Source organism: Myotis nattereri (assembly GCF_964212035.1).
Source record: "Myotis nattereri genome assembly, chromosome: 3".
NCBI classification, from domain to species: Eukaryota; Metazoa; Chordata; class Mammalia; order Chiroptera; family Vespertilionidae; genus Myotis; species Myotis nattereri.
Window position 1 is genome coordinate 152,584,853 of NC_138077.1, and position 13,384 is coordinate 152,598,236.

The 13,384-nt window shown below is 39.4% G+C and overlaps 1 protein-coding gene across 1 annotated transcript in view; it reads left to right on the forward strand.

Annotated features, from left to right (window-relative positions):
- The window catches only part of COL24A1 (collagen type XXIV alpha 1 chain), a 320,488-nt gene that overhangs the window by 251,879 nt on the left and 55,225 nt on the right, over positions 1–13,384 (forward strand). Inside the window, exons 46-49 of the mRNA XM_081088262.1 lie at positions 4,069–4,122; positions 4,234–4,287; positions 10,363–10,416; positions 11,544–11,651. Coding sequence (XP_080944388.1) covers positions 4,069–4,122; positions 4,234–4,287; positions 10,363–10,416; positions 11,544–11,651 — 270 coding nt within the window. The remainder of the gene's footprint in view (positions 1–4,068; positions 4,123–4,233; positions 4,288–10,362; positions 10,417–11,543; positions 11,652–13,384) is intronic.

Here is a 13,384-nt window from a genome sequence, read left to right on the forward strand (position 1 = left end):
TCTTGAACCATTTTTATGCCCCACTTGATCATGATGTATTATTTTTAATGTATTTTATTTCTTAGTATTTTTTTAGGATTTTTTGCATCTGTATTTTGCCACCTTGCCCTACTTTAGTTTAGGCTTAAGTATTTTTTACCCAAATTATTTGAATATCCCTATCCCTATCTCAAATCCTTTCTCTGTTTAGCATGTTCTGTCAGATGAATCTTCATTTATTCCCCTATGCTGTTTTCTCTGCCAGAATGTCATCCTTTTATTTTACTGCCTGGAACACTCATCCTTCAATATTCAGTTTACCACCACTTCCTTTATAAAATCTTCTCCAAGCTTCCCGCAGCCATCCAACTGCTCCCACCTAATATCAGGCAAAATTAATCACTTCCCATAACTTTTCCTACAATAACTTTATAATAATATTTACTTCAAAATATTTAGTGTTCACCATTGCAGAAAAAATGATCTTTGTCAATATTTATTAGAACAGAAAAGACCAGAAGAATTATAGTGAAACTCCTAGAAGCAAGTTTGTTTTGGGTGAGACTTCTGTCCAGACTTCTCAAAGTCAAAAGATACAGTGGGCTATTCTATGTGCTGATTCTAAAAAGCTCTGTGCAAAAATACAGACAAGAGTGGTAGCAAAGCCATAACTAGCCATCGTAGTCTGAGTTCTGGAGTTTGCACATATGGTCACTCTCACTTCGCTCTGTAACTCCAGCTTTTTACTAATCACTTCTCTCCTGAATCCTGGTTGGTAAGTGAGCTATAATAGTCATACCAGACTCCCTCTTGATTGCCCTGATTCTGTTGTTTGCTGACTCTGCTCATGTTTTGCTGGTAAGGGTCATATGTTATAGTGATTTTCTCTGTAGGTATGACCATCTGCTATAGAAAGCTTTTCAAACTAGCCTTTCTCTCTTGCCACTGTTTACACCCTTAAACAGATTCCGTTCCTTTATCAGGAAGTTGAATCTTAAAACCATAAACATTTGCCTCACAGAATGCAAACAAGAAGGCTTCAATTGATCTTTCTGTGAGAATAAATATCGTTAGCCTGTTTGCAGTCATTTCTTCTCCTAGCCCAGAAAAGGGAGATGAGCCTGCTGTCTTTCCTATGGCATTTTTTCTGAATAAAAGACTAGGAAGAAAAATCTGAAGTGAAGAGGACAGTAGGAAAGGGGATAGAAGAGATTATATGCATAATTCCTTATGCATAAATCTCACCTGAAATGGCCCTGGGTTGTTGCTAGTTTCTGTTCACACACTTGGAAAGGGCAATGTGGTAGGTCAGCATTCCTTCTTAGGAGAAGTAGGATGATGACAGGTTGCTGAAGGTCAATCACTTGATGTATATAGGCTCCCAGCTTTGAACCCAGTAAATTTATCCAAACAGCTATGAACTTAGTTTGTAAAAATGGTGACTGTAGCACATTTCCACAGTGGGAACGGGTTGAAAACAGAAATTTGTTCTCAAGCTCTTTATTCCTTTTATTATTTGCTGTTTTGGTTTCCTGAGCCAGCCATACAAATTACCAAAACTGAGTGGCTTAAAACAACATAAATTTATTTTTCCATAGTACTGGAGATCTGAGATTGGAAACCAAGATGTCAACAGGGTCAAGCTCCCTCCTGAAGCTCTAGGATAGAATCCTTCCTCGCCTTTCCCTGTTTCTGGTGGCTGACAATGTTCCTTGTGTTCCTTGTGGCTGCATCACTCCAGTTCTCCTCTGCCTTCACAAGGTCCTCTCCTTTGTTGTTTCTCTCTCAGTCTCTCTCTCTCTCTCTCTCTCTCTCTCTCTCTCTCTCTCTCTCTCTCCCCAGTTCTAGCTCTCTCTTACCCTTTCTCTCTCATTGTATCCTATCTAATAAAAGAGAAACATGGTAATTGGCATACGACTGCTACCCTTCCCATTGGCTAATCAGGGAGATATGCAAATTAACTGTCAGCCAAGATGGCGGCCGGCAGCCAGGCAGCTTGAAACTAACATGAGGCTTGGTTGCTTCAGTGACGGAGGACTCCAACGTTCCCCGCCTGCCGCTGCAGGCCTCTGAGCTGCAAGCAACTATGTAACAAACATAGAAGCTAAACAAAACCCCGGAAACCTGCCGGGCTTCAGCCAGCAGGATCGCAACATTGTAAGCAAAGGCCAGAAACCTACTTTCAGCAGCGGAGGCCTAAGAGCGGGAGCCAAGCCTCAAAGCTAAAGCTGGCCCAGAATAAAAAAAGAAAAAAAGGAGCAGTTGGGAGCTTCAGTCACCCCCAGCCTGAAAACAGCCCTCAGCTCCTCACCCAGACTGGCTAGGCACCCCAGTGGGGACCCCCACCCTGAAGGGTGTGTGACCAGCTGCAAACAGCCATCATCCCCTCACCCAGGCTGGCCAGGCACCCCAGTGAGGACCCCCACCCTGATCCAGGACACCCTTCAGGACAAACCAGGCCTCTACCCTATATAGTAAAAGGGTAATATGCCTCCCAGCACCGGGATCAGCGGAGCCGCAAGGCCTCCCGGCACCAGGATCAGCGTGACAGGGGCAGCGCCCCAACCCCCTGATCGGCCCTGCTCTGTGTGTGACAGGGTGCGGTGCCCCAACCGCCCCCCCCCCGCCCCCATGGACCCTGCTCTGTGTGTGACGGGGTAGAGCCATAACCTCCCCATCGGCCCTGCCCTGAGTGTGAGAATGGCGGCACCCAAACCCCCTGATCGGCCCTGCTCTGTGGGTGATAGAGGGCGGCGCCCCAACCCCCTGATGGGCCCTTGCTCTGTGCGTGACAGGGGGCTGCGCCCCAACCCCCTGATTGGCCCTGCTCTGTGCGTGACAAGGTACAGAGCCCAACCCCCCTGATGGGCCCTACTCTGTGAGTGACAGGGGGAAATGCCCCAACCCCCTGATTGGCCCTGCTCTGTGCATGACAGAGGGTGGCGCCGCAACCCCCTAATCAGCCCTACCCTGAGCATGACTCAGGGTGGAATCACAACCTCCCTATCGCCCTGCTCTGTGTATGACAGGGGGCGGCGCCCCAACTCCCCAATCGGCCCTGCTCTGAGCCCGACCAGGGGCTGCACCTAGGGATTGGGCCTGCCCTCTGCCACCTGGGAGCAGGCCTAAGCCAGCAGGTCGTTATCTCCCAAGGGGTCCTAGACTGCGAGAGGGTACAGGCCAGGCTGAGGGACCCCCTTCCCCACCGAGTGCACAAATTTTTGTGCACCGGGCCTCTAGTCCTATATAATAAAAGCCTAATATGCTAAGTGTCCAATCATCTTGTCATCCATTCAACCAACCAAAGCATAATATGCTAATGATATGCTAAGGCTGCTCAACCACTCACTATGATGTGCACTGATCATCAGGGGGCAGATGTTTTGACTGGTAGGTTAGCTTGCTGCTGGGTCCCGGCCTATCAAGACTGAATGAGACAGGCCAAACACACCCTGGAACCCTCCTGCAGTCCCTCCCTGGCTGCCCAACCTCCCACATCCCTCCCCAGCCCTGATTGTGCACCAGTAGAGTCCCACAACCTGGCCTGTGCCCTCTCGCAATCTGGGACCCCTCAGGGGATGTCAGAGAGCCAGTTTCCACCCAATCCCACAGGCCAGGCCAAGGAACCCCACTGGTGCATGAATTTGTGCACCAGGCCTCTAGTTTTTTTTATAAGGACACTTATCAATGGACTTAGGCCCACATGGATAATCCAGAATAATATCCTTTTCAGATCCTAATTTAATGGTATCTTCAAAGACCCTTTTTCTAAATGTGACCACATTCACAAGTTCTGGGGATTAGGACATAGACATCCTTTAGTGGGCCACCATTCAACCCATTACACTCATCTCCATGAAAAAAAAGAAAAAAAAAAGAAAAAAAAACCCACAAAACTTACACTCTTTCTCAGTCACCATCATACCCAGTGGCCATTATGTTCTATAATATTGACAAGAGAAAATCATAATCTCTCTGATATTTAAATTAAATTTGAAAACATTTTGCTACCATTTGAAAAGATACTAACGTATTCTCTAAGTCACATGTCTCTGTTTAATCTAATAATACAACCTTTTCTATTCCTAGGGTCATGTGGGTATACCAGGATCAAGAGGTGCCACTGGACAACAAGGGCCTCCAGTATGTTTTGAAAGCATTCTTTGTAAATCTGGCATTTAAAAAATAATAATGTTAACATGTCTTATTTAGTCTCTCCTTCATATGTGATTTCTATTTTGGTTCCTGTTCAAGGGTGAGCCGGGTGACCAAGGTGAACAAGGACTAAAAGGAGAGAGAGGATCTGAAGTAAGTTGAAATTGTATAAGTCCATCTGAAATGTATTGTTGGCTTGAGAAAGCAGAGGGGCAGAGCTGGCTGTTCATTGTAATTTAGATGATTATTCTTCCTTCCAGAGCAAGGATCACTGTCGGGTTCTAAACAGTATTTGTCAGTAATTGAATTGAAACATGACTCATTGATTAGTTTATGTGTTTTGACTGCCATCCAAATTTCCCTTTACCAGCCGCCTACTCTGGCTTTGTGAAAATTGCCTAAGATTGTCCCAAACTCATTGTTTCTCCTTGGGATTTCAAGCAGAAATACAGGCCTTAAAGCCAGCATTGCAGAGTGAAGACACATCAGTCACACCTATTTGTTTTAGTAAGCTAGGGGCATCCTTACGATGCAGACTCACAATTGGTTTAAAATATTTTTTTCATAAGAGCAATCAATTACTTGTTGTCCAGCAAAGTAAAAATCTGTTGGCTCATTGAATTTAGCTGTCTCTTTCCCTGCGCACACATAGATGTTGCCTCAACCATATGTAATAACTGGCTGTGTAATTTGTACCATCAGGTCATTGTTGCCCTGCTTTTCATGGCGTTCTGATTTTAAATTAAATTCTTAATAAAATTTACTTTATTTTAATAATAAATTAGAGGAAAATAGATTTAAAAAGTAATGAATTTGAGACCCTGTTTCTCCTAATATTTTAAGCAGCCTTCACCCGTACTTGTGTTTCCCACTTGTGGGAGTAAGTAATTAAATGGGTTGAATCTGATATTACATAGGTGTTCCCTCACCTGAAGCCATTTTGAATAGTGTTGGCATCTACCTAGTAGCTCCTAGTCAGGCTTTTAATAAATAAGAACTAATAAATAATAAGTATCCCATTGAAGGCAACTCTTAACAAAAAAGAAGGCATTTGTCTCAATCACTTAAAATTTTTAAAACCCAAATGGGAAAAGTGCCCGGCCAGTGTGGCTCAATGGTTGAGCATGGACCCATGAACCAGGAGGTCAGGGTTCAATTCCCAATCAGGGCTCATGCCTGGTTGCTGGCTCCATCCCCAGTAGGGGGAATGCACAAGGAAGCTGATCAATGATTCTCTCTCATCATAACTGATGTTGCTCACTCTCTCTCTTCTCTCTCTCTCTCCTTATCCTTTCCTCTCTCTGAAATCAATAAAAACATATTTTTTTAAAAAAAATGGAAAAGTTGTGGAAAAATCTGTGAACCCAGAACACTGCTACTCCTTTTACATAACTTCCTATATTTGCATTAAGTGCCTATGAATGCAAATGCTTTTCCAAGGTTTGATTCTGAAACTGCTAATCTTTTACAATTAGTACTTCTATATTCTCAATGTTTTCTTTTTGACATATCTCAGGAAGAAGACATTTTTTTGATGTTTTTTAATATCTGTTAAAATTATGCCAATAAAAATCAAATATTCTTTCTAGACAACTGCACCCCCAGCCTATGTAGTTAGCTCTTCCTGGGCATCAGAACTGGAAGGTGCTAGGAGCCATGGTTTAAATCCTATGTAACCCAGGAGAGCTAGTTATTTCCTATTTTGGGTAATGTTTGCATGCAGTGCAAGGTTGTATTAAAAGGCCTCCTAGAATGCAAAATAGTAATAGTTGTTACAAGAATAATCATTGACTCTATTCTTTATTTAAGTTCACCTTCATTGGTCAAGTGGATCCTGTCCATTGCTGTCATCTTGTTTTTGCAAACCTTTAAATTTATAGGTTTTGGGAGTTTTTTAGATTAGGAAATGGCCTCTTTAATTCATGTGAACAAGCTGCTCATTTTCCAGATGAAGAAATTTAAGTCCCAGAGAGATTATGAGTTGCCTAATATCATAGAACTAGTTACCAACAGAACCAACACCAGAAACTTTACTTCCTGACTCATGTTATTATATAAAAGGCTCTATTACTTTAAAACGGTTTATAAATTAAGTAAAATATGATACCTTTTACTTAACCAACTAATTCATTCATTTGGGCTCTCAGACATGAGACTGTGAACTATAAAGAAAAAGTTAGAGTAAGTCAAAATCAGCTGCAGAACCCACTACATATTTTAAAAGACTTGTAATGCAAATGTAGTGAACTGTCTTATAATGGCTTTCAAACACTTAAATTCAAGCCAAAATCTTATTTTTCTCATAAAACAAATTCCAGATTTTAGTGGATTGCAATTTCTTGGTTAAAAAAAGACAGAGATTTTAATTCTTGCCTAACTTACTAAATTTATGTTGGCATTTTAAAGCCCTCTAACAAGTTAGAACTAGCAAAATAGCAAGATAACGGTTCAGCTTCATTTAAATAAAATCAGACAAACAAGCGAGGGCTTGGACTACGTGGCACATTTAAAAATGTTTGTTTTCCGAAGAACCAGACTGCCTTCTCTAGTGGCCTATGAACTGGTGCAATCCCAATGAATAGAAGCTATTTTAAATGGGTCTAATTGCAAATGGATGATTGGGTTTTTCAAAGCTAGCCAGAAAAAAAAGAAAGCAACATTTTTCATGCACTGTTAAGACTACATATAAAATTCATTTGCCTTTCCTATCATAAGAACAAAAAAGTCTATTGATTTATGATGTTCTTATATTTAAAAAGAATAATACAAATAAGTTAAGTGTGAAAGTAATGTAGAATACTTGTAGCTTTGTTATATTTGATTCCTGGGGATTGAAGAGTGACTTATTTTTCCTTCTAATGATACCAACTCAATTAATCATCTACTAACACCTTATATGACAACATATTTTTTTGTCTTTGGCCCAATCTGTACTTTCTCACTGAGCAGACCACCTCTGTGTAGGATTAATGTTTAGTAATGGTTGGTTCTTCATTTAGTCGTAAGACTATCCAGCAATTTCAACTTTGAGATTTTTTTTTTAAATGCACAATTTTTTAAAAAGTGCCAATGTTCTATACTTCGTTGATCTTTGTGTATTTAAAACCATTGTAAGACTGTGGTTTTTCTAACTGACCTCTTCCTTTTAGTTATGGTGACAATGATTATAATAAAGAAATATTTCCTGAATTGAACATATAAAAAGAGCAGAAATTATGTCCTGTTATTTGTTAAACACTTGTGTTCAGTGGAGATATTTTGCCACAGTTGTCCTATTACAAGTAGAAAAATACACTTTAAAAATAATATTTTTAGTCTTACTTTAGTGTTATTCTATTGGAAGCTGCTTCCTGTTGCTCATCCAAGTCTGAATAACATTCTGGTTTTCATGATGACAGACCCATATATGTAGATTGTAGTACATGACATTTAACTCTTCTGAAATAATCCCCAACGTAATGAACATCCCAAAATGTCATCAGTTTGTGGTGATATGTGAAGCTCTTTGATTCATTTTATTTGAATGTTTGGAATAAAACACTCACAAACATGTGTAGCATACTGAACCTTTTGCCACAAATTCAGGTATACTAACAGTATTAACTTTATGTTCCTTATAATAGAACTTATCAATTGTCCTTAATGCCTATCCTACCTAGTGGTAAAACCTAATTGGTAGAAACCTAGTGAGTTGACAGCCTTTAACTCCATCCACTCAAATGTCCTGCATTTGATTTAGAGTTTTCCCCACTCACTCTCTTGTCCAGTTTGCGGGTACATTCTGGGTGGCAATGGTGAAGAAGAGAAATAGAAGGTGACCTTGATCTTCAGTCATCATCTGTTTACACTATAATCCCCTGAAATTCACATCATCCTTTTGGCTCCCAGTTGCCATAGTCCTACCATATTGGCATGTACCTTGGCCCTCCTGGCAGACGTTCTTTGAGGCATGTTAGCACGTATAGCTTTTTTTCTTGTCTCAGGTGCAGAGTCTCATTAGATAGGCTTCCAAGGAGCACATGCATGTGTTCTTGGCCACACAGAAATAGCATTCTGCTGCTCCCCACACCATGCTGGGTGCTTGCAGGACTCAGACCCTCTAGAGCCCATTGGCCTGGACCTCTCATGCAGAAATGTCTACTCTATTGCTTGTGTGGACTCTCCATGAGGACATTCGGTGTACCTTATGGGGACTCTCAATGAGGACATTCGTCTCTCTGGTCATCATCTCTGTGCCCAAATCCCCAAATCTATCAGGGGTATTATTGTTTCTAGCCACCATGAGTCTTAAAGGGCAGAGTGGGATAAAGGGTTCTTCCTAGAGATATACCTGTCGGTATTTAATAGTCTTGCTTCTCTTCTGATCTTTTTCCAACTTGAAGATCTTATATCCCCTTAGGTAGGAAAAATCCTCTGTTACATTGATATAATTCTTCTAAATTGGTTCTTTATGGCATCAATTTTATGACTTGAATCCCTTATAACTTTGGTTTTTAGTACTCAAATATAGACTTTTAATATTTAAATATCAGGCTTTTGTATTTTTTTAAAAAAATGTATTCTTCTCAAACTATGACCTGCCATGATTTTCAGAGGATTATTTTGAAATTCTTAAGCTAGGGAAAAGTCTATTTTGAAAATCATAAATCTAGAACAAATCTATCTCTTTGCATAAACAAGAAATATATTAACAAGTATAAAAGAAAAAACACACACTGGCTAACATATTTTAATATAATCATGCTTCATATACTATTTTTTAAACATTTTTATTGTTGAAAGTGTTACATATGTCCCTTTTACCCCATTGACCCCTTGAAGCCCACCTCTAGCCTGTGTCCATGGGATATATATATATATATATATATATATATATATATTCTTTGGTTGATCTCTTCTCTCCCACCCACCCACCCCTACCTTCCACATATGAGTGAGATGATGTGATACTTGTCTTTCTTTGACTGGCTTATTTCACTTAGCATAATACTCTCCAGGTCCCAAATTAGGGCTATTTAAGATAACTTAAATCAGAATTTTTTCAATTTTTAAAGTCTTTATTGTGTTCTTAAATATATGTGTTATCACATATATATCATAGGGATCATATGTTCCAGAAGCTTCAACTAAACCCAGGTAACCAACTATCACATATTTTTTGTTTTGTTTTCTTACCCTTAGAAAAACTTCACATTAGTGACTTTTTAAGACAAGTAAATAGTTTCAAAGTTTGAAGAACGCTTGATCCATATATTTCCCCATTATCAAATTCTAAAAAAGTTAGATTTTTATCTAATGTAAAATGCTCTTTTTCTCTGTGGTTAGATATACTTCTTCTTAACATGCTCAAGCTCATTTTCAGAAAATGTAGTCTTTTTTACTTATTGTTATCAAATTGAACCTTTGGCATAATTTATCTTCAGATTTGAATAACATCCCATTTTAGTGGAATTATCCTGTTTGTGAGAAGTTTTGATGACTTCTGAGAAATATTTGTGGTAATGATCATAGGCTCTTTTTTTATTATTTATGAACTAGGTCACTCTATTTCACATTTCTCTTTTTAAAATAAATTCAGGATATCATCAGAATAATGTCATAATTTGCAAGGGTAACGTTTCTAACTATCCTGGCAGACCAGTTGCTGCTGAATCAATTAGGATTTAAAACGTCTCAGACATGGAAAAACAAGGAGTTCCGTGGGAAATAAATATCAGTTCTTTAATTCACAAGTATGTTCTCCATGCTTCTAGAAAGCACATTTTAGGCTGATTAGGTCATGTCTGTTACTACACTGTCAGGGCTTGGTGATCAGAGACTTTTCTTTGCACTCCCAGCACATAGCAGAGTCCCTGGTGCAAAATGCTCAATAAACGTTTACTGCTGAATTAATTAAGTACTTAGACCCTTTCAATAAAGAGACAAAGGCCCTGCCTGAAAGTTGTTTGTTAAATAATCTATTCAGTTCCTTCTTAGATTTAAGATTTAAATTTTTAAACTATGAATTTGGAGCTAGATGAAAATTGATAGATGATGTGGTCAAATTCTCCCAGTGAAGGTTGAAGACAATGACTCCCAGATCATTTAAATGGCAGTCCCAGTGGCAGCTCGCTAGCTAGTGGCAGTACCTGCTGTAGTGCAGCATCCAAGTCTCAGGGTTCTTTTCTATGCCTTCAAGTTTAATTAAATTTATTGCAATCACTTAACAACTGTGATTTACATTTTTAGGGCCCTATGGGGAAAAAAGGAGCTGCTGGTGCTTCTGGAAAACCTGGGATTCCTGTAAGTAGCCAGCCGTTGGCATCTTTCTTGCTTTTCTTAATAGAGTTGGCAACTTCAGCAAGCAGAAAGGTCTGGGGCCAATTATGACAAGTGTTGGATAAATCAGATTTTCTTCAAGAAAAATGGTAAGCCCCTGCAGGAATATAGAGGAAACAAAATATGACCATTGGCTCAAAACCAAGCTTGCTGTTTAAATGTAAGTCTCTGTAAATGAAGGATGCTGCTTCCAGTAGTATGGAGCCCTCTCAGTGGACTCATGCTACTCTCTGACGGTGAACCACTGAAAAATAGGGAGCTTGGAATCATGACTAAGTGATTGGTGACAGAGGTCAGAGATCATCAAGTGTGGATAGAAAGACATGAGCTGGATTTTAATTAAAGCACTCAACCTCTCATTTTCCTGGTAAAAGAACAGAAAGTCTTAGGGGGAAAAAACAAAGTCTTTCATTACAGAACAAAAATTAATTTTATCTTAGCCACCAGTTTCCTCCCCTGATTAGGCAAATATGTGTTGACTGACTTATTAGCAAAGATTTTCTGCTGGTCTTCTCTAGCCACCTGCTTTGGGTGTGACCTGTGTTGGTTCAAAAAAGTAGAAAATAAACATAAATCGTAACATGTTCAGGTAAGCGATTCGTACAGATACAATCCAGTTGCCCAAGAGTGGAAACAAATTGTTCAGACTCAGTCATAGAAATCAGAACTAATTCAAAGTGGCAACAAAAAGAGCTATAATGTGTTCCTTTGGAAAATAATCCAACAGGAGGTTTTGTAGATGGTGAATGGCAGCCTATATCCTAAGCAGACAGGTGCACATAGCTGATCTTTTCTTCGCAGCTGGGTAAAGCCTGAGCGGCACAATGAGAAATACCAGGGAATTACACTAAAACTGAGAAGGACACACAGTAAATTGCTGATCAGCATCTTTGTTTAGGGAACTAAAGACGATGGCCTGATCTTTTGAAAACAAATAATAAACCATTAAGGAATCCACGAAATAGGAAAATTTATCCTGGACAGGATATTAGAAATGTAAACACTCCCCCCACCCGTAAATATAAAGGTATTTGTTATATAATCACCTGTACAGTATCTCTCTATAATCCAAGTCATTTTTCATTACCAAGGGGTTTCCAGGCCTCCCTGGGCCAAAGGGCCTGCAAGGACACCAAGGAACAGATGGCATTTCAGGAAACCCTGGAAAAGTGGGGCTCCCAGGAAAACAGGGACCTCCTGTAAGTAGATTGAATATTTCTTTGCTTTTCATTCTTTATGTATAGTGTCTCCTTGCTAGACCATAGATATTTTGGCTACCTTTCTTAGCTTTGATGTTGGCTCAAATTAAGCTAATCATTTCTTTAATACTTATCTTGGAATTGTATTTATGATTTGGAACTTGTATTTATGATGTCAATTGGTACATTTGCTTGGATATTTTATATTGAATAACATATTTTTCATTTATGCCATTTTTAAACATATAAAATCTTGTAAATAAGGACCATAAAGAAGCAGTTTTAGGGGCTATCCAACCTGGCTATGTTTTGAGTTCATCAAATGCCACCTTTGGAACATTTAAGCCATGGCAGTACCTCGAAGTAGGTTCTGCCAAAAATTATTTTTCCTTTACATTTGTCAGTATTTTACTTGACAAAAATTGTGTGAATATTTTTTTCTCAATATATCTGGTGATGCATGACATAGATTCTCTTATTTTTCTATAAAAGTTCTATCTTATTTTATCAGAAATTTAAATATCATACTTTATCTTCATTTAGCCATTTCTCTTCTTTCCTTCCCTCATGTCATCATAATAATGATATTTGTTGTTTTCATCTGAGGATATGTTTTTATTGATTTGAGAGAGAGAGACATCGATGGGTTGCCTGCTGTATGTGCCCCGGAGGCATGGAACATACAACCTAAGTATGTGTCCTGACCAGCAATCAAATCTGCAACCTTTTGGTGTCTGGGGCGATGCTACAACCAACTGAGCCACCCAGCCAGGGCCATTAACCACATATTTCCAAGAACCAAGTAAAATTTACTCTGGTACCTTTCTGTTATTTGTACATGTTTATCTGTTTTTCTCTTCTTAAATAATAAATTAATCCTAGTGTTTATCAAATGTAGCATGATGCTGTACCTAAACCCAAACCCAAATTAATAGTCTTCATTTATTATAATGAATTATCTCATTGTTAAAAAAAAAACACCATGAAACTATGATGTAACCAACTTAATTTTACTTTAGAAATAAATATCTGCCCAGATTCTATCAGAAAAGGTGAATGTTAATAAAGAGCCTTAACATGGTTTCTATTTATTTAGTGGCAATATGTCAGAACATCAGAGCATTATCAGGTTAAGGTCTAGCAAACTTTGACAGCCAGACTAATGTTTTTAATTAAACTAGTTATCTTATAGACTTCTAGTAGCCCAGTGCATGAAATTAATGCATGGAGGTGGGGAGGGGTTCCTCAGTCCGGCCAGTGCCCTCTCGCAATCCGGGACCCCTTGGGGAATGTCGGGCCTAAACCAGCAGTCAGACATCCCTCTTGCAATTTGGGACGCTGCATGGACCAGTGACCATACTCTTCATACAGGTGAAAGGCATCTTGCTGTTGTATGAGCAGCTACATTTTTTTGCCCTGATTATAAAAAGTAGTACATAACATGATCCTTCTGAAGCAGTAGTACCATTTTCCCCATATGTGGGTGGAAAAACTGAAGCAGAGAGAAGTTAAGTAATTGGCTTTGTCACACAGTTATACGTGTCAGAATCAGGGCTGACCACAAAATGTGCAAGCCAGAGTCCATGCATGTCATCGCTGCATCATCCTGTTTTTTCAGTGTCAGAGTAGCCTTGCCAGGTTTTAATTTTTAAATCTAAGAGACTGTTCCCAATATATAGGGTCCCTAGGCCTGGCAAGCCTAGGGCCAATCTGTGGGGTGACTGGCAGGGCTA